Raw genomic sequence first — 22,708 nt, 5'->3', positions numbered from 1 at the left:
CAGCCTTAACAATCCAGGATACTCTACTTTAATTATTTATTCCAGAACTCCATAAAAATATATTTCACCTCTCACACAAACTCCATAGTTGGTTGTCGCCCGCTTTGCACCGTGACTGTATGTATGAAAAACATAGCCCAGAGTGAAATACATGGAGGCTGTCGTTATTTTTGCCATCGGACCTAAGAGTAACTCATGAAACCATGTTGGATATTCATCCGGATCATTCGGGTCCACCTAATCACAAAAAAACTTGCTTTAATTTCTTAATTTTGCAAATATGCATATCTTGTACCAATATATATATATATATATATATATATATATATATATATATATATATATATATACGTACTTGCGCTTTTAACTACTGGGTATAGTGTTGATCTTTACGATCATTGATTTCAGTTTCAGAAACCCCGAATATGCATTCTTTAATCTTGTCACGATTGTTCTGCATTAAATAAGTATATACGTTAAAACACCGACTTCTATATAGATATATATATATATATAGTGAAAAAATATACCTCTCGTACGACGATAATTCTTTGCAGTTTAGCAGGATGTACGTATGTACACTATGATAATCTTTTTCATTGGACCACCAAACTTCCTTCACTTTTCCACTAAGACGTCCGATCGGCGAGAATATGTTAGGTACACCCTCAACTGCATATGTTTGCCAACTCCTCCATCATCATATCGACGAGTAACTCTTTTGCGTGTTCGTAATTTTGGTGCAAAATAGTACGAAGTAAAGTGCGAAGTCTCTTCCGTTAAGCTTCCCGCCACAATTGAACCTTCCACTTTAGCTAGGTTTTTGGCTTTACCCTTAAGATGCTTCATGAAACGCTCGAACAGATACATCCACTTATACTGAACCGGTCCACCGAGCTCTGCTTCATGAGGGAGATGAACAGGAAGGTGTTCCATAACATCAAAAAATGATGGCGGGAAAATCTTTTCCAAATTGCAAAACAAGATTGGAATATTCGATGCCAGTTGTGCTATGACATCAGCTGATAATGTTCGTGTACTAAGATTCCGAAAAAAGCACCAATGCCTGCATATATATATATATATATATATATATAATATATTAGATAAAATTTAAATATGTACAAAAAGGATAATAGGAATAGAGTGTAGTGAAGTAGTAATTATTTTAACTCCAACAGCTTCATGGACATTTTTAGGCAAGAGTTCAGCAAATGCAAATGGAAATAATCGTTGCATAAACACGTGGCAGTCATGACTTTTCATCCTTGCAAACTTTACCTCCTTCTCAACAGATTTAGAAAGATTAGAAACAAACCCATCAGGAAACTTAACGTCAGCTGAAACCCATTTGAACAATGCTGACTTCTGATCTGCACTCAACCGAAATACAGGAACTGGTGCTTTCCCGTTTCTCAGTATATGCAACTCAATTTTATTGCATAAATCAGGCAAGTCCAATATTGACTTACCATTTTCTTTTGTTCTTCTCGTCACGTTCATAACTGTATGCATGATGTTATCAAAAAAGTTTTTCTCAATGTGCATGACATCAAGATTGTGTCTGAGCAGATGATCTTTCCAATACGTAGTAGCCAAAAAATACTTTTTTTTGTGCCAATTATGATGAACTCCATAACATCTAGGCATATTTGCAGGAGTGTGCCAGTTTCCCCACGCGTTACTATTTCCACTGCCCCCCAATGCTCGATTTGGGCTTCAATATCAGCTCCTGTTAAATATACAGGTGGAGGGACACATACACTTTTGTTCTTCCTAAATAACCTCTTGTTCCTCCGATATGGATGGTTATCCGGTAAAAGCCTCCGGTGACAATCAAACTAACAGGTTTTCCTACCATGTTTTAGCTGAAACACATCAGTTCGATCAAGACAATAAGGACAAGATAACCTCCAATATGTAGTACATCCTGATAGCATACCATAAGCGGGGAAATCGCTTATTGTCCACATAAGCACAGCCCGCATAGTAAAATTTTTCCCTGTTGAACAGTCATATGTTCGAACGCCGGTATACCATAACTGATTCAGCTCATGTATGAGTGGCTGCAGAAATACATTGAGAGCTCGCTTCGGATGATTGGGACCTGGAACAAAAATATTAAGGAAAATAAATTCCCTTTGCATGCACATATCTGGAAGAAGGTTATAAGGGGTCAGGATTACTGGTCATAATGAATATTGCCTACCAGACATACCAAATGGACTAAAACCATCAGTGCACAGACCAAGATAGATATTCCGTTTGAACTTAGCAAAATCTGGGTATACTGTATTGAAGTTTTTCCATGCCTTTGCATCTGATGGATGAGCAACTTCTCCATCTACTTGTGTATGTTCTGCATGCCATCTCATCGATGTAGCTGTTCTTTCAGATTGATAAAATCGTTTCAACTTATCAGTTATAAGGAGATACCACATACGTTGGTACAGTATCTTTTTACGCCGACCAGTTTGCAGCCTGTATCTTGGTTTTTGGCAAAATTGACATTCCTGCAGCTGATCATCATCTTTCCAGAAAATCATACAATTATCAACACATACATATATCATCTCAGAAGGTAGACCAAGACTAAAAATCAACTTCTATATTTCATAGTATGTTGCCGCTGCCAAGTTATCCTCCGGTAGATACTCTTTCAGAAGATCAGCCCAATCATCTATGCAAACCTCAGCAAGGTTATGATCTGTTTTAATTGACATCATCCTAGCTGCCAACGATAATTTAGACATACATTCTCTAAATCTTTCGTAGATTGGCTGATTAGCATTGTTTAACAAATCATAAAATCGTTTGGCATCTACATTGGGTTCCTCAAAATCAATACCAGTATGCGTTTCATGAAATGCATCAGTCACCATCTCATTCATCCTATCATGATCTAGACCTTAATCAAATTGATACTGATCATTAGGCTGACCATAATTTGATTCATCAAAATCAACATGACTTTGATTATTACTACTACTACCACCATTCCCATCATGAGTATTACTGCCATACCCTTCTCCATGTAGATACCAAATAAAATATTGCGGCATGAACCCTCTATTTAATAAATGCGTCCACACAGTTTTGGTTAGTATATACCTTGTATTCTTGCATTTCAAACATAGACAAAATATCTTCCCGCTTTCTTTGGTTCTCTCCATATTTGTGGGTTGATACATGAATATTTCTAACCTGTTTTTGAATTCTTCTGTCAACGCCCCTTCTGAATCTTTACGCATATACATCCAGCTTCTTAGCTCGTATATAGACATCTCCAAAAAAACTCAAAAAAACTCTCTTTCTCTATTGTTTAGACAATATAAGAGACAGTCTTGTGCCACGTGTAACCATGTGAATGGACAAACCTTATTATATTATTATTTCTTTTTTTTTTAAAGAAACTCATTCGGGTTTCCATCAATGGACATCCCAATATATCGGATTTTTAAACACAGTCTCTAAACTAAAAATAAACACTATAATAAGGTTTAAGAGATTCAAATGTGTCTCTGGGATGCTGATGCTTTTATGTTTGAATGATGATGTTGTGAATGAAAGAAGAAATGAAGATGTATTTATAACAAAATTTCAGGCATTACGACGCTTTTATGACGACTTTTTACAAAATTACGATGGTTTTTACGTCAATTGTGCGATAAAATATTTCAACAACATTGGGTAGGTAAACATGTTTAAATTGTTTTTCAACTACCTTTTTTAGACGTAAAACCATCGTAATGATACATCAGAATACGTTCGTTGTAAATTCGTCGTAGAGTTACGACGATTTTACGACGAATTACGATGTAAAATATAATCTCCCTTTATCGATGTATAATCGTCGTAAAACGTCGTAAATTATACGACGAATTTACGATGAATTTACGACGATTTTTTTTTACAACGGTTTTACGACGTGTTGTTTTTTCGTCGTAAAGTCATCGTAAAACCGTTGGTTTTTACGACGATTTTTAAACCGTCGTAACAAACCGTTTGAAAACGATTGTTTTCTTGTAGTGATACTAGGAATTAACCCGCCTATTATGCGGGGTAATGTTTTTTTAATTATCTTTAAATTTAATTTAATTTTTTTGTTAAATTAAATTGGTGACAAAAGTTTTTTACCAAAAAATATAAATAAATAAAATTGGTGACAATTAGATAACAATACCTATATAAATATCACACAATCGATATTTACTTATATATATTATTATGCGGTTTAATTATTAGTAGCTTTTTTAAATATGAAAGTGATATGATATTAATATATAGATATATATATATACTTATATACATACCAATATGGATTAAAATCTAATATATATATATATATTCATAAAATAAAAATTTAATTTTGAATATTTTATTAGAGATCAAACTATCATTTTTAGTGAATAACTTATATAATATGTGTTAACAATGATTATATATAGGATTGTCAAAATGGAAAAACCCGTCTACTTAATATATTTCACAATTTACTAAACTATTTTTGGGCCAACCCGTTAAAAAAAATAATTTAAATTTTGAAAACATAATTTTATTTTTTATATAAATAATTGAACTGATTTTCGAAAATGATACTAAATAATAATGAAAATACAAATGAAAAATATTGCAAAAGTTGAAATTGATTTTTTCATATATATGGATTGATTATTATTTAAAATAATAGAATATATTTTAATATTTTAATAAGTAAAGAAACTAAATATACTTTTGATTTATATCCATATATTTAATGGGGGAATTGCTAAAAATAGGCCACAATTTGATTCCAAATGCAAAAGTATACCCCAAATTCAACCTATTGCAAAAATAGGTCAGAGGGGTAGAGAAATTACCATTATCTCCTACATGAGTAAACAATAAAACGGATGTCTCAATTACGATTATAACCCTTCGAAGTCTGCCAATACTAATGAAGTCTGCTCAGCAGACTGATAAAGAAGTCTACTATATTATTAAATCTCATTTTTAAATTTAAAAATTATATAAAAATAATGTAAACTGAAGTTTGTTTCTATAAATCAAATGTCAACAAGTATGATCTAGAAAAATTATAATTTAATAAATATGAATCATTTTTAACCATCTAGGATAAACATAAAAAGTGAAAAGTTTTAAACTAGGGCTGCAGACTTCTTTATCAGTCTGCTGAGCAGACTGATAAAGAAGTCTACTATATTATTAAATCTTATTTTTAAATTTAAAAATTATATAAAAATAATGTAAACTGAAGTTTGTTTCTATAAATCAAATGTCAACAAGTATGATCTATAAAAATTATAATTTAATAAATATGAATCATTTTTAACCATCTAGGATAAACATAAAAGTGAAAAGTTTTAAACTAGGGCTGCAGACTTTTTTATCAGTCTGCTCAGCAGACTACGGATCGAAGTCTAGTCAAACCAGAATAATTAACCTAACCGGAATTTTTAACATAGTATATAAAGAAACTTACCAGTCGTTACCATAAATAAAAAAACCTAGATCACTGTAAAACGGCGCTGCACTCTGGTCTCTCTCGCCGCGACTATCTCTCGCAGTAAGCCTTTCCCGGCGCTCCCCATCTCTTCTTTTCTGTTTCTGATGCATATGTTGTTTCATATATATCAATACATATATTGTTGCTGCAGATCTCAGCCGGTGTCTTCATCGTTCTTAGTTATCTCTCCAGATCTGTGAGTTATTCGCCATTACATTCTCTGTTTAGTCCGTATCTTATTGTTTACTGGTTTGTCCTTTAAAATTGTTCTTTTGTTCTTTTGTCCTTTTGCTTTACTGTTTTTTTAACAGATCTAAGTAAAAAAACTTTTTTCACAGATTCCGTGAGCACGTAAGTAAAAATATTTCGATTTTTTCTTTATTTCAAGATTTACCTTTTTTGTTATTTTGTTGTTTAGCGAGTAAGAAATATTTTTTGGAAAGCTTGTTTTTGTTGTTTTGTTTTTAGCTGCAAAGTTATTATGTGGTCGTATCTGTTTTAGTTTTTTGTTTGTTAACTTCTAAGTTTGTTTGCTTGATCTCTACAGAGTAATGCCGATAAGCTACACCAACAGCTCATCTTCCAAAGCAAGCTATGACAGCGGGTGTGCCAAAGCTGATGGAGACTTTGGGATACCTGAACGATGCTATTGCGGCCTTCGATGTAGATTGGAAGAGTCTACAGCTCCAGAGACGTTTGGCAGGAAGTTCTATAGTTGCCCTGATATATTAGGCGAATGTGTATAGTTTTAATGAGGTTTTTCTCAATATGTGTATAGTTTTAATGTTATTCATCAAGTATAACTGAAGTTTTCGTTTGTCATATGTGTAGGATAAACCGGGTCACATCTCCAAATGGTGGGATCTAGCCATTGAAGAGCAGCTGACCATTCTTCAAATACGAATTGACAAGCAGAGCGAAAGCATGTTCCGTGACAACCGAACAGCCCTTCTGCAATCATATGAGAATCGTCTGTATGCATTGGAGGATCGCCTTGCTGCAACCGAGAAGACCATTAGCGAGATCGAGGAGTTCATAGGGTTCATTCAGAGTGAAATTGCTGGAGTGAAAGAAGCACTTGCTAATTGAGGTTCTGATATCCTACTTTGTGTTTTTTTAGTTATTTTTGCAGTAATCTCTTGTGTTTTCATGCGTTGGGATGTAGAATACTAAACCAAGAGACTTGTGTAACCTTTAAGTAGACTAGTTGGGATAAAACATATGTATTTGACTTCTATGGTGATTAATGTTAGTGTTTACTGTTGCATATACATTGTTCGTATACTGGGGAATCTATGTGCACTTTGTGTATTGTGTACATATGCAGGGCGTGAGTTAAGGGTGTCTACATACAATCTCTAAAACTACTTTTCATATGATATTAATAAAAAACACATGCAGACTTCGTAGACAGACTTCTTAAACAGACTTAATATGCAGACTTCGTAGACAGACTTCTTAACCAGACTTAATATGCAGACTTCTTAAGCAGACTTAATATGCAGACTTAATACGTCGAATAAACTAAACCAGACAGTTTTAAAATTATATTGCAAACCAGCTATAATTGGCTAAACCAATTGCGTTTTAAATAACGAAATCGATAAACCACATTGAACTGGTACGACGTTTATTTAACTGGTACAACGGTTATTGAACTGGTACGACGGTTATTGAAATGGTACGACGGTTATTGAACCGGTACGACGGTTAAATAGGTTTCTACGGTCATATATAAGACTTTCTATGAGCACTGTACTAACACAAATCGGTAAGAAAAAAAAAATTACTGTCATTTGGGTTTAGTTCTCGGAACTTGTCGCCGGTTTTTACTGTACATCCGTTTACCGTTTAAGGTAAGTCGAATTTAATGCCGACTTCTCTTTTGGAAAGAAGTCGTCTGTGTAATTCACAAACCTTAATCTCCTTCGCTTTCTATTCTAGATCTGGTGTCGCCGCCGTCCGTAACTGTTTATTTCCGCCGTCTGTTCATTTCCGCCGTTGGTCGTGGAAAGGTATTTGGCTGTACTAATTTCTTATAATTTGTAAATAAATATCTTTACGGGTTCCAAGTTCCTAGTCGTTTGGGTTTCTACATCGGTTTTTATAAAAATCGGACAACACCGAGTAGATATTTCCAAAGTCGGACAAGAATCGAATACCCGTTTCCAAGTTTCTAGTTGCTGTGAATTAGAGATATCTGTACTTTTTTTTATTTATTAAACGGACTTGTATAGTGTTTAGGTGAACTATTTTGGAAGTATTATCTCGTAAAACAGAGTTCAAAACGGGTTGTTTTTTTTAAAGAACTTTGTCGGCGGCTAGATTTTTGAAACTTTTTTAATTAGATTATTAGGTCTACAGACTTCAATTGCAGACTAGTTGGCTGACTTTGTGTGCAGACTTCTTCGGAAGTCTTCATAAGTAGACTTCTTGAATATTGGACTTCGTTTTGCAGACGTCAGAACAGCCAATGGAAAACCCAGAGTTCCCCCCGCGTCTCTTCTCGAAAGGCGATGAGCCGTCTCCGCTGAAAAGCATCGGTTACTATAGCGGTGAGACGAAGCTGATGACTGCACTCGAGGAAGCACTCACACAAGATGAGTGGGAAGAGATATTGAACTCTAGACTGGGAGTGTTCTTGAAGTTCAGCCAGTTGGATTTCGGCTGGGCATCTAGACTGGTGCATTACATTCTCGGCATGCAGCTAGTTTGCAAGAAAAAATTTGAGATTTGGAGCCTCGTAGGTCTAATCCCGATCCGCTTTTCTTTGAATGAGTTCGAACATATTACTGGCTTGAATTGCGAGTACGTGGACAACCTCGAGGATCCGGTGGTTGAGATAACTGATGAGATGAAAGATTTCTGGGAGCGATTGGGAGTCAATCAGGAGTTGGGCCCGAGCACTGAAGATTTGATAGAAGCTTGTAAAGAATGCGGGTCGTGGTCTTCCGAGGATCGGTTGAGGCTGGGATACCTTAGCATTTATACTAGTTACATTGAAGCACGAAAGCCATCTTCAGCTACTCAGGCTAGGTTGGCAAGGCTTGTGATGGATTTAGAAGCGTTTGAGAACTACCTTTGGGGAAGAGTGGCCTTCAAAAACCTGATGCGGTCGGTGAAGGAGAAAGAAATTTGGAAGTCGTCGTACACCATTGAGGGGTTTGTTCAAGTACAACAAGTCTGGGTTTACTTTGCTCTTCCCGACTTTGCTGCTAAATTTGGTGAACCACTTCCAGGCGACCACAATGTACTGCTGATAGCTTTCAAGGGATCCAGGGGGAGGAAATTTATGAAAGAGAATATGCTCCGACAGGTAAGTAGTCTGAATTCATACTTGGTTTACTATTATATCGGCAGACTTATTTAGTAGACTTCTAGTGCAGACGTCTGTAGTATACAGCAGACTAATTAGGCAGACTTCTTAGGAAGACTTCTCAGGAAGACTTCTTAGGAAAACTTTTTAGGAAGACTTCTTAGGAAGACTTCTTGGGAAGACTTCTTAGTTTTGATTTCCGCATTATACGTTATATAACTCTGTTTTGATTTCCATGTAGACACGCATTAACAACTACGTTGTTAAGGAATTCTTCGACATGTTTCCGCGCTGGGAAATTGAAGACGATGATGAAGAAGACGAGAGGACTGACAACATCATCAAAGCGATGTATGGTCATTTTGGCCCTAAACAATGGACATGGGAAAGGAGTCATTGGCCTCCAACAGGTGTGACCAAGTATGTCAAGTCCGAAGGGTCTGTCGATCTGAAGAGGCGATCGGAATCAGTTGGTGATCAAGGAAGTCTCTGCCCAGCCTCTGGTGAGGAAGATGAGTCAATGGTCACGATTCTGAAGGACCACATGGACGACTGCTTCAACAAGATGATGGATGGGTTGAGTAGTTGTGAATCTCAGATCAAACTACTCAACACAAAGTTGGGAACGGTGGAGCAGAAATTAGAGGCAGTGATCCTCCAAGCTGGGACCGGAGGTACAAAGGAGGATGTGACTCAGACTGGTGAAGCAGACGCCGAGGGCGCAAAACCTGTTGGCGACGATCAAACGGACGCGGACGCCGATCCTAATATCGGGGTTAGTCCAAAACCCGCTCCAAAGAAAAGAGGAAGGAAACCCCAGAAAAAATAAAATTCCATATTTATTTACAAACTTCTCATCGAACCTTACCAATCTGTTTTAAAACCTTAAAACGTTGTCACCACTAAATATTTAATGTTTTTATTTATACTCTTTAATGTTTGATGTTTGGTTTCGTTTCATTGATGTGTGTTTAAATCTTTATATTTGCAGAGTAATTTTATGTCTAAGCAAAATGAACAAACTGATGTCCCGAGTGAGAGCGTGAACGATGGTAAGCAGGGAACTCCAGAGCCAAGCGTCGTTATGGTTGATCCAGCAAAATGCGACATCGACTTCGATCAGGTCCAGAAAGATAAACACGAGAAAGGCAAGAAGGCGGCACAACTGGTTGTTCGTGCGAAGAGTGAACGTCTGCGAAAGTTGGCTCCTACACAACAAAGCCCTTTCAAACCGAACAGCACAGCAAAGGAAATAATCCCAAACAAAAATGTCCGAGGGTGCGGATATGATCCGTTTGATATGAAACACGTGAAGCAAAAGATCGGTGTACTAACTGATTGTCTGAAAAAAGATCCGTAAGTCTTTGTTTTAGAGTTAGCATAAAGCAGACTTTCCATTGTAAGAGTAGTGGATGATATTGTAAAATGGTGTTGTTTTCAGGGCATATCCGAAGCGGGTAAAATGGTCATCCGTGGACTGGTACTTCATTCTAAGAGTTCCTAAACAATGGCTAGCAGACACTGTAAGTTACGCGAGTGTATATATGATATGAACACAACATATTACACTCTGCTTGAATAATTGTTTCCATTGAATATGCAGCACATGGAAGCTGGGATTAACCTACTCAGGCTGCGATTTACAAAGCATCCTGAGTGGTTTAGGTCGGACAGGATAACATTCCTCGACTCTTACTTTGCAACGATGTGGAGGTACAAGTACAAGGAGTTCGTGGACTCTCACGCCAACCCTGATGGTTCAGGCAAGCTCCTTCCAGCTGGCTCGTTCGAGTACTACACTGGCGCAGCCCCAACCTACTGCATTAGTAACAAGACGTGGGGGTATGATGTGGATGACCTGTACTCGATGTTACACATCACTGATGATCACTGGGTGGCAATGTGGATTTCGATTCCGATGAAGCATATTGTCATTTCGGATAGCCATGCGAATACTCATGCATCGGATATTCAGATTGAGGCTTCTGTGACTCCGATTACCGTCTTGGTTCCCTACATACTCCGTGAGTGTGCACCTGCTGAAGACCGTATCAATCTGACTTATGATCCATTCACGTGGGAGCGAATCAAAGGGCATTTGATCCCACAAAACAAACAAAGCGGTGACTGTGGCGTTTACTGCTTGAAGTACCTTGAATGCCATGCTCTAGGGATGCCATTTCCGAAGACCTTGTGCGATGCAAACATTAAAAACATCCGAGACAAGCTGGCAGCTGAGATATTTGACGAGACAGGAGTAACCGGCACAGAGAAGTATGAGTATCCATGGCTGGACGTATACGAAGGTAAGTGATTATGTCCAACTATGTATATTCTGTAATGAAAGAGAAAGGACTCTCGTTGGGTGTGGTATGGTTGGAAGTTTTTGGTTAACCTGCCAGAATTGTTGTTCTCTTATTTAACTGTAATGTTCCTAACTAATTTCGGTTTGTTTAGTAATATTTAGAACAATGGTGTGGTAGTATGTTTTGGAGGCTAAACGCTTGTAATAGACTAGTGTGGCTTTTGTGATAATTCACGTACTCTAAGGTTTACCCTAATCATAGCTTATTATATCGCATAGTTTATGACAATAATTAAGAATGATCGTACATAGACATTAAACAGACATATTTCAGTAGTGTTTCCCTTACCTGGTGAAGCAGACTTCTTGTGCAGACTACGGTAGAAGACTTCTAGTAGTAGTCTTCAGTGTAAGTCTGCTATTATAGTTTTAGGGTTTTATCTTGACTTCAACGTCTGCAAAAAAAAAAAAACAGAGGAAATTAACTTCGACCCTAAACCCTTAAAGTATGAGGTAACATAACACTTACACAATCCGGTCTAGTATGTCCTGGTTGGTGACATTTCGAACAACTGTACTGCTTGTGGATCTTACGGGGTTTCTTTTGCTTATGCCTCGAAATTTCCAGCCAAGTTTGCCATCTTGACTTCCTCTGCCTGCCTTTTTTACGTCGGACCTCCGGAGGTAGACATTGTGTTGTTTCATCGGTTTTCATTGCAATGCTTGGAGGATATATATTATGCGAGTACGCTGCATACAAGTAATCTTTGGAGTATGTCGGGCATACAAGAGTGGCCAGATGCATATGCATTGCATCTGAAACGGCTATAACATGAGAGCAAGGTATTTTCTCAATATCATACACGCCACACCCACACTTTCGAATTTCCAAATCAACGACACAGTTATGTGATCCTCCTTTCACATTGAATCGCCAACCATCTATGCCTTCAACCGTCAACTTATCAGCATAATGTGAACGAATTGCCAACAAATATTCAACTCCTCGAGTATGGTTGGTTGGAAGACTCAAAGCATCTTCCCGCCTTTTACAAAACCACTTTGTTAGCTTCGCCCGTAAGTACTCCAACAAGAATACTATGGGAAATCCCCGTGCCCGTTTGAGAGCAGAGTTGATAGACTCTGCGATGTTTCTCGTCTTTATATTGTATTTATCACCTGGAAAGTGAACTCTTGACCACAACTGAATGCCAGCCTCCTCCAGGTACGTTGCAAGGTCAGGTTTTATATGCCTTATCTCGTCCATATAACGGTTAAAATCATGTACCGTATATGCATACGCAACACGTTTGACTAAGTACATAAGATGCTTCCCCTTAAACTTAGTGACAATATTGTGTTGCAGATGATAATAACATATACCGCATGTTACCCATGGTAAGACAGTCTCACATGCCTTCTTAATGGAATGATGCCGGTCTGAAACTATCACCAATGGATACTCGTCTGTAAAACACTCCCGCAATTTTCTAAAAAACCATTCCCATGCGTGATCATTCTCAGAGTCCACTATTCCAAAAGCTAGTGGAAATATCTGGAAGTTACTATCTTGTGTTGTGGTCACTAGCAGAGTCCCTTCATACTTTCCAGTCAGATGACACCCATCGACAACAATGACCCGTCTGAGATATTGAAAACCAGCTATGGAGGCTCTGAAGGCTAAGAATAGGTACTTGAACCTATTCTGACTGTCGCGTTCAAGGGCAGTTATAGTACCCGGATTTGCTTCAGCGATCAGACGCAAATAAGAAGGCAGTCGGCTATATCCATCCTCAAGGCTTCCCCTCACACATTCTTGTGCATACATCAAAGCTCTATACGAAGTTGTGTAGTCTATTTTCAATTGAAACATCGTCTGCATTGAATCTTTGATGTGTTCTGCAGTAATCCCATCAATTATTCCCACACGCTCTATAAATAACTTTCCAATGTATCTTGGAGTCGTATGCTTTCGGTGAGCCAACCGATCTGAAACTAAACAGGTATGAGTTTTGACATATTTAGTGACCCAAAACGTCTTTGCTTCGTTCTTTACAGCTGCTCTAACTCTCCATTGGCATCCTTTAACAGCACATTTAGCAACAAATAGATGTCTCGATGACTTATCAACTCTGAATGCAAACTTCAACATAACAGCCGTCAACCTGATCTCAGAAATCAGGTCATCTTTTGTAGCAAAACTTCCGTTTACTTTTATTTTTTCAACCCAATTTCTTTCATATCCTCTTTGAGGAGCCTTCACCGGTTCTTCAATCCACTCACCCTCACCCTCTAAATCAGAATTTGAATCCTCATCCTTCACTTTCCCATATTGGCTGTAGTCCTGATCCTCAGAGTCCTGACCCTCAGAGTCAGTACTGTCTTCCTCCTTTACTGAATCGTTTTTGATGTCCTCGTTTATCTCATCATCATCATACTCATCGACATTTTCATCTTCACCTTCCTCAGTATTTTGATTCCCACCTTCAACAGAACACCCATCAGCAGCATCAACACCACCAGTACGTCCATCATTGTCCTTGCAACTAGATACACAAAGACGTATAGCATGCATCTTACTCAGCCCAATCAAGCTCTGTACTTGTCTATCATTAGTAATATGCATAGGATGGGTATCCGGAGCCATGTTTGCTAACATTGAATCTGGCAATGCATAAGTGATAGACACGCTGTCCGTATTTCCATCCAGCATGTAATCATCTAGAGCCATAGCTACGAGTTCTCCATGTGTACAACCATCATTCTAGAAGAACAACCTCCCTCCTTTGCGATTATCCACCTCAAAATGCCACCCCTGAGCACTCATAACCCATTCTCCAAATACAACAGGCAACTGAGCCGCCATCTGCAAAAAAGGTAAACCACACAAGATAAACCGTGTTTTCCAAGTAACATATAGCAGACTTCTTTAGTCTGCTATAATCGGCTAAACGTCTAAACATTCAAGAAAATTCGTCACTTTCTAATTATAACACATATCAACGTGAAACTCACGTATATGGAACCAAGAAAGGCAGATCAACATGTCCAAACAATTTATTTATTTTAGCATATACCATTAATTCAAAAACGAATTTTTTGTTAAAATAATTAGGCAGACTTCAAGTGTTGTCTGCTGTGTTATTCTCCTTCGACAGACAGACTTCAGTGGCAGACTTCTTATGAAGTCTGCTAATATGTGCCAATTACCGTTCAAATCTACAAAAATTATAACTATTAATGTATAACACATAAGCATACAAAATTAATACAGGTAAAGGAAATATACCTTCTAAACAAGAATAAAAATTAAAAAAAAAATTTCATCACACAAAAGTTTTAAAAAAGTACTTTTTAAAAACGAAAAAAATGCAGACTTCCAGCAAAACTCCACCCGGTTGCTTTCACGAAGAAGTCTGCCAAAAAGGCAGGGTTACTTTTGCAATTGACCAAATGTTTGACTTTCGTAGTAGACTTCTATATAAAGTCTGCATAAGAAAAAGGTTATTTCTGCAATTGACCAAACGTTTGACTTTTACAGCAGACTTCTTTTGAAGTCTGCTGTAAGAGGCAAGAAGTCTTCTGTTAATGTGAAGTCGGCTGACGAAGTCTACACTACCAACGAAGTCTGCTGCAGGTTATTTCTGCAATTGACCAGTTTGACTTTCGTAGCAGACTTCTAAATTAAATTAATAGCAGACTTCTGCTATAAATTAAATTTGTAGTCTGCTATTTAGAAGTCTGCTATAAATTAAATTTGTAGCTGACTTCTTTAGAAGTCTGCTCGAACAGTCAAAGGTGGTCAACATCTTGGTCAAATGCAAAAATAACCTTTCAGGTCAAACTTATCCTTTTCAGATATCTCCACGAAGTCTGCAGAAAAGGTCAAAGTATAATATTTTCCGGTCAAATGCAAAACTATTCTCGCTTTTCGACAGCCTGAAATAGAAGTCTAAACGTTGTTTTTTTGTATTCAAATGAAAATTCGCAAACTTACAAAGAAGTCTACTTTCAAAAAAATACCAAAAGGTCAATTGCAAATCTAACCTTTTACGTTGACTAGCAGACTGTAAAAGAAGTCTACTTTCGCGAAACATAGCCCAATGTTAAAGAAAAGATTTAGATGTTTACCTCCTTCCAATTTGAACTCGATTAACTTTGACAGAAGTTCAGAATTTTTGAGATGCACGGAAAGGAAACCAGCCCAGAACTCGGTTATCCAAGAATCTCACAAAATATATGATTTGCGAATTCAAACATATCAATGTCGACTAAGAAAGAGATTTTTAGATGAAACCAGATAGAAATTTGAAGATAGAATGAAGTTTGAGCGGCCAAATAAGCATTTAGAGCTTCAAGTGCAGATGGACAAGCATTAAGAGCTTCCATTTTGGTTGGTAATGGTAGTTGGCGAAATTGAAGATGATGGCATTTTCGTGAATACTTAAAATAGCTTAGGATGGGTATATCTTTTTCGAATTACCTAAAAAATTCGATAATTATAAATATAATGGCATTTATGTTATTATATGTGGCTTTAGGGAGAAGGTGGGGAGAAATTGGCTAATATTGAAGAGGGAGAAAAAAGAGGTTAGATTTGCATTTGACTTCAATTTTGAGGTCATATGAGCTTTCTATATTTATAAAGTTTGTTTAAGTAATATCTTATAAGTAAAGGTTTATTTATGTAATATCTTATAAATAAATGTTTATTTATGTAAAATATTCTGTAATATCTTACAAATAAAGGTTCATTATGAAATGTCTACTCAAATACTCCCTCTGTTCAGAATTATTTGATGTTTTAGAAGGTTTTTTTTGTTCAGAATTATTTGATATTCTCACTTTTCAATGCAAAATTTAATGAATTTTTATAGTTTTTGATTTTTTATATTCTGCAGATAATCTTCTTATTGGCTGAATGATATTTAAATGAATTATAAATAATATTTTTAGTATAGGAAAAATAAAAATTAAATAAATCCTTAAACTGTGTGCAAAAACCTTAAACATCAAATAATTCTGAACAGAGGGAGTAATAATATAGAGATTCGTAAGCCTGCACCTCTTGCCAAGTCTTGGAAATCATACATTCCCGAATCTGAACCAGAATACGAATCATTAAATCGTTCCTCAGCAGACATAACTTCATTAAAATCACCCATAATTACTCACTTCAGCCTACGCAAAACAGGGGAATTCGAATGACTCCTCAAATCATCCCAGAGAATTTTCCTTTCATCTTAAAAATTAGATGCATAAACAAATGTCCACAATATCTCATCCTCATCATCCAGTAGCTTCACCAAGACTGTAATCAACTGAGAACTCTTGAATACCGGAGTTACTCTGATTGTATCTTTCCACACAACCAAATTATTCCTAAGCCGTGCTTTGGTGCTCCTCATAGTGATTCATAAATGACCAATCATGAAATACTGATGAAAGTATATCAACCGATTTTGTCTCCTTCACCCGAGTTTCCAACAATGCACCAAATTCAAATTTATTCTTCAAACACCAATCTCTAATCACACTATGCTTATTTACTTGGTTGAGCCCTCTGATATTCGAGAAGAAGCTCGTCATTTGCATTGATTACGGGGTTTACGACCTTTCTTTTTCCCAGATTTTTTTTGAGAAGAGTTCGGGGAAGAAGAAGTTATTGTCGCTGTTGGTTTCTTCACTGCAGTTTTACATGCTCGGGGCAGAACTTCACGAATTCCCATCCCCTGAGTGTGATCCACCACATCGTTTTTTTTGCTTTGTTCGGGAGATTCAACATCATCATTAATTTCCCCAGATTTGTTTTCGCCTGTCCTTGAGCTATCCGTGTCTTCCTCCTCTTCATCCAATAAAGATAAATATCAAGACGTTGTCACAATTTGAATATCCTCAGCAACTTTACTTTTTGAGCGTCCTGCCTTTGCTGGAGAGACACTCTGCCATTCTTTTGGATCAACTAGTGAATCCTCTCCAGTTTTAGAAACTGCAGGCATTTCTTTAGGACCATCCGAAGCTCCAACTTTAGGGGTTTCCCTTTGAAGGTGGTTAGCCTGCGGTGTAATACTCTTCCGTGATTCTGTGAACTTCGGAGAGGCAACCGTTTCAACTACCACTTTATCTGATTTAGTAAAAATCGGAGTCTGTGCAGTCTTTCGTGGTGGTTCATGTCACATAATTACTTTTGAGCCAGGCTCAGATAGGCATATCTTGTTGCTATGTCCCCATGTATTACACAATGTGCATCTAGGGGAAAGCCAAGGAAACTCAAAATTCACACACCCAGTCTTCCCATTCTTCAATTTAAAATTGAAAGATTCAGGAAGTTTCTTTGTCAAGTCAATTTTAATAAAACGTTTCGCCTCTTCGAAACTCTTTGTGCATAACATGTCCGGGTGGAGTTTTTTTGAAACTCCAATTGGACTTGTTAAATAACTCAGACCCATCCATGGATAGAGAGAACGAGGAACGTTTTTCAATGTTACCCACATTGGCACCACCTTTAACTCCGGCTGAGCTTCTTCTGCAACTGGACTCCATCGGGAAACAATCATTGCCACATTTTTATGTTCCACATTCCCTGTTCAGAACGCGAGCTCTGATACTTGCATCATTTATTCTGAACTTTACTGTTGTGTCATTAACGACAAACACTTCAATGTTCACTGATTTATTACCTAGCGTCCATATTTTGTTACCGATCATGTGTATGGAGCCAACATGTGGTGCCTTAGACATGAACTTACCAACTATACAATCCGTCCATAAAGGTGGATCGTCAAATACCATAACTAGAACTGAAATTGTTTCAATTCCATCAATAACCTCTACCTCCACATCAAACTTCTGCAAACCCGGCGAAGATTTAACAACAGAGGACCAAGATTTCCCTTTTTCAATCGCTATTTCCGGAGCCCTCAGATCATTTGAAGGATCTGATGATTTCTCCTCCTGAGGAGCCATATTCAGTGCATCTGTTCCCTCCAAACCAGGCGAACCCACCTTTGGAGAGCTTTCTTGTCCATCAGACGAAACAGACACTTTGTTTCCCGAACAACCTTCAACTTCGGACATCTCTGCAACTTGTGACGAGCTCATCGTCACCTCCACCACTTCTCCTTGACGGGAGAGACCTCCTGTCCCGGCGCCGTCTAGCTTTCCGGCCTTAGCGTGGCCAGAAAGTTGAAAACCCTAAGATCGCTCTCAGAATCGCCTCCTTTGCCTCCTTACTGACGTGTTCAAAAAAAAACTTTTGTAAGTCCAGGGTAACAAAATTGACTTTCAATTGGCAAATCCGATAATTGACAACAACAAACAAACAAACCATCGTCTAGCCAAGAGAACTAAACAACTGGAGATAGAAGTGCGAAGCCGACAGAGAAAGTAGCTATGTCGCACCCTCAACAAGTCCGATAACATGTACATCAGAGCATGCCACTTCACCAAAACCAAACCAATAGACCAGAATAGAAACTTCAAACCAGAGGAAGACCTGAAGCCTATTAACCTAATACCACATAAACCCTGCACCCGTTGAAACATACCTAGACCACAAAGAACAAGCACTCAAGAAATAAGCGACTAAAAGATATAGAGAAGCGATGAGAACTCCTGCCAACACCACAACGGATCAGTTCAAGCACATAAAACTTCCACAGCTGCAAACCACCACAGTCTGATGAAATCCGCTTGGTAAAAGCTTGAAATAACACTACCAAATGCCACTCATAAAGGACCCATCATACATTTGATAAAATCGGATCTAGAACGATGAGAAGCATCGATTCAAACAAAACTCCATGTGAAGGATAAACAGACAAAAGAAAAAGCTAATGTAACAAAACAAACAGCACAGCGCTGGAGACAAAGCTCCGGACGACGGCACGGGAGATGAAAGTGATTCCTCTCTCCTTTTCAAGCTCTCACACGAGGTCTTTTTTTTTTTTTTTTTTTTTTACAACCACACGAGGTCTTCTTCTTATTAATTGTCTCTCTCTCTTACTTGTGGGGCAAGAAATCTACTTTAAGTTTCTTTTCTTTTCTTTCTTGCACAAAACGAAGTAATTATGAGTGGGAATATAGATTACGACTGCGAAATAAATTATAGGTTTGGCAAATAGATTAGGAATAAACAACTTACACTAGGGTTGGCATAAGAGATATTGAGAATTTAATGTTAAGCTTAGATTAAGATTGGCAAATAAATTATACTAGGATCAAGTGTTTAGATTAAAGCAATTGTTTAGATTATAGCAAAGTTTGAGATTTAATATAATATAATTTCATATTAGGCAATCCTTTTAATTCATGCTTTTGATTTGAAATGTACATTGCGATTGGATAAAAATATTTTAAATTCGTGTAGTAATATATTGGTAAGCCATGCGACCTCAGCTGATTGACCACCTGACGCAGTTTTTCCGTGAGATCAATACCCAATTTCTTGAAGAACGTGGATCATTTTCTGACCGGAAAATGTGTTTAGTAGTTTCCGTTTATAAGATTAAAATTATTTTTTAATACAACTATTTACTAAATTACTTCAAAAACTTCTTCAAGGTAATTCAGTTTTACCACCCAATTAATCCCTAAAGTCAGTGTAACCGTCAAATAGTCTACTTTTTGAGTTGTCTAATAGGTCTAAAGCATGCAACTTTTCGAGTAGTCAATTAGAAGGAGTTAGATAACTCTACACTTAAGAGGAATCGATTTCAGGTTTAGGCTAACAGGTAACTCTTCCTCAACAAATAGAAACAATTCATAAATAATGTCATTCTAACATTTTGTTTTTGTTTCATAAATAGTGTTACTTGTGCTTTCAATGCAATTTTTGAGCTCTTATTCTTTATTATTCAATAATATTGATACACATCATGCATATGATGCTCTCTGTTGATAATATATATATACACGTCCTGTACGTATGCACGTGTTTTGTTGTATATAGTTAATCATTAGTAAGGCTTCTCGTTCACATAATTCCCAGGAGGATCATAGTTGCAAACAATGATGGTTCCACCATTGTTACACCTCGCCTTACCACATCCGAGTTTTACTGAGTTTCTCCAAACAACCTGAGTGTAGTGACCGCACTCTCCGTTGCACGTGTTCGATGGGTAGTCGTAGCTGGCCTTCTCATCAACCCACAGGTTCACAGCCCTGATGCCGGATAAGTCACCGCTACTCTTGGCTAAGTTCTCACCGTAAGGCCCACTGGAGTGTACGAGATTGCAATCGCCTCTTCGTTGGTCTGCGTAGCTCTGAGCAAAGGCTGAAACCCTTTCGTCCCACTGTACGGGGCCTAGGCCAACGGCTGCGCGTGCCTCGTTGTGCACCCTTACATAGTCTTGCTGGCTGTCTTGAGCCTTTGACGGAAGAACAAGAGCTCCTACAAGGGCTGCTAAGAGTATTAGAAATCGAAAATAGAGAATGAGTTTCATTCTTTCTTAGTTGGTAGCGGCTACTACCAAGCTTTGTTATGTTGTGATTTTGGGGTTCGAAAACATGGTTTATATAGAAATTTTGAAAACTATCTTGTTAGCAGAACTTAGAGATTAAGAAAATGTAGATCGATTTGAATATAATATATTTGGAGATCTTAGGTCTAATGTATAGGTTGGCAATTCACCTAAATATCATTAGGTCTAAAAACTAGAGAGTTGGACCGTACTTGACACAAAGAATTCTTCAAAACGATTTTATTATAATTTTTTAAGGTAATTTAGAGCATTTCCATCCATAAAAACTCCTAATAATATCTCAAACAAAAAACAAATTAATATTTTAATATAACTCAATTTTATAATTAAATTTTTTACTTAAAAAAAAGACATGAACCAAAGATGAAAGACAAATATATTATAGAGTTCTCAAAAATATTTCTAAATTTCTCTTTTTCATTCTCTCTCTTTATTTTTAATTATTTTTTTATTTCATTTTAATCATGAGATATTCTTATGAAAACTTCGGAAAAGTGGCTGATACGTGTCTCAACTGCACGTACTGGTACCATTTCATGCAAGTACTTTTGTGCTGTGTCTACACATACATGTATTCCATAAATTATATAAATTGATACTCGAATCATATTTTTTTGGCCAAAACCTATATTGACTTTTGATCCGTCAGTCAACCCCGTTTAATTGTTAACGGTCGCTGACTCTGCCACATTAGATTCTCCGTTGGAACGGGAACATTCGTATATAACGAAACGACGTCGTTTTGCAAAATACTGGAAAAAACAAATTTGTAGCCTCGGGGAGTCAAACCCAGCACCTCAATCATTTAACCAATAACAGAAACCATTAGACCAATTCGATTAACTGGTAATCTATTGAATTGTTATATTATATATATACAAACAAAAATCTTTTTATTAAAAAAGAATGAATACGACGTCGCTTAAGTTATAATGTGGCACAATGAGTCAGCGACAGTTAACAATTAAACGGGGTTGACTGACGGAACAAAAGTCAATGTAGGTTTTGGCCAAAAAAATACGGTTTGGGTATCAATTTACACAGTTTATGGAATACAGGTACGTGTGGGCACAACATAAAAGTACATGCATGAAATGGTACCAGTATGTGTGGTTGAGGTACGTATCAGTACGTATCAAGTATGCTTTTTGAATTGCAACCAAAATCAACTAATCTTTCACACATCTCCAAAATCAAGACGATCTCAAAATTTTCCTGTTCCTTTCTCATTTTGAATTCCACATTGATCTTTCATTCTCTGCCTTATTCTTTCGTCAATACGGCTCCAAACCTAATCAGAGATTTCATAAAGTATCATCTGATTAGAAGTGACTGTTGGAGGTGGACTGTGCACTCCTCTTTAAGCTTTTTCCAAATTGAGATCGGCCCATTCCATGGTAGATAAAACCCATTCCATGACCAATAAAGCCTATTTTACAGTTAAGCCTGTTAGGCGCGACCTATCCAATCTGGACATGCAACCTGTCCAATCTAAGCTTGCGAGCTGTCTAATATGGTCATGTGACATTTCCAATTGACTGTGCAACTTAAGATCAAAAATATCTTCATTCCAGAGTCTTAATTTTTCTTTAAATAGCGTAGACTCTCCATTATGAAGAGGATCAACGAATTGTTATAAGAGCTCTTAGACAGTAATCATAACTCAGAACCGATCTCTGATCTTCGACAACAGCTCATTTAGATACCAAACTCAAACATTTTTTCCAACTTCTTATCTGACCGACTTACTTCTTTCTTGTAAATATTGAGTTAAAATCTTTAAATAAACAAAAGTCTCTGAGACACTCTAATCTCACAAATTAAACCTAATTTGATTTACACTCATTAAATAGTTAATAAATATCTGATTTTTTTTAATTAAAAATCAAATCAAAACTTTTTAACAAGTTGAACAAAAGAAAAAAAAATCAAAATGCGCCCATGACTCCCGGACGCAACACCACAACAACCGCCACAAGTACTACTCTTCGGTCTCGCCTGAAAAAAAAACAATAGAGGAGTGACTATTTGAGAAAATACTCAGTGAGTGTGTGCTTTTGAAGCACACAAGATTCTTTGACATATTATTTGAATTAGCA

At 37.1% G+C, this 22,708-nt stretch overlaps 3 protein-coding genes across 3 annotated transcripts; 1 reads left to right on the top strand and 2 right to left on the bottom strand.

The window, feature by feature from the left end:
• The first annotated feature begins 7,979 nt into the window (after window positions 1-7,979).
• On the top strand, window positions 7,980-11,136 carry LOC112089822. The gene is made up of 5 exons (XM_024160579.1): window positions 7,980-8,822; window positions 9,064-9,597; window positions 9,814-10,178; window positions 10,264-10,345; window positions 10,426-11,136. The coding sequence occupies exons 1-5, from the start codon at window positions 7,980-7,982 to the stop codon at window positions 11,134-11,136; spliced, it is 2,535 nt and encodes an 844-aa protein (XP_024016347.1).
• Window positions 11,137-11,620: 484 nt separating this feature from the next.
• On the bottom strand, window positions 11,621-13,858 carry LOC112089821. Its single transcript, XM_024160578.1, has one exon. It carries the CDS (start codon window positions 13,856-13,858, stop codon window positions 11,621-11,623), a length of 2,238 nt encoding a protein of 745 aa, XP_024016346.1.
• Window positions 13,859-19,968: 6,110 nt separating this feature from the next.
• LOC18026306 (pathogenesis-related protein 1) lies at window positions 19,969-20,597 on the bottom strand. Its single transcript, XM_006409589.2, has one exon. The coding sequence runs from the start codon at window positions 20,568-20,570 to the stop codon at window positions 20,085-20,087; it is 486 nt and encodes a 161-aa protein (XP_006409652.1). The 5' UTR covers window positions 20,571-20,597; the 3' UTR covers window positions 19,969-20,084.
• Window positions 20,598-22,708: the final 2,111 nt, after the last annotated feature.

This window comes from Eutrema salsugineum, unplaced genomic scaffold (genome assembly GCF_000478725.1).
Source record: "Eutrema salsugineum unplaced genomic scaffold, Eutsalg1_0 scaffold_11, whole genome shotgun sequence".
Classification (NCBI taxonomy): Eukaryota; Viridiplantae; Streptophyta; class Magnoliopsida; order Brassicales; family Brassicaceae; genus Eutrema; species Eutrema salsugineum.
The sequence above is the reverse complement of the archived record's forward strand: the minus strand, read 5'-3'. Positions and strand labels throughout refer to the sequence as shown.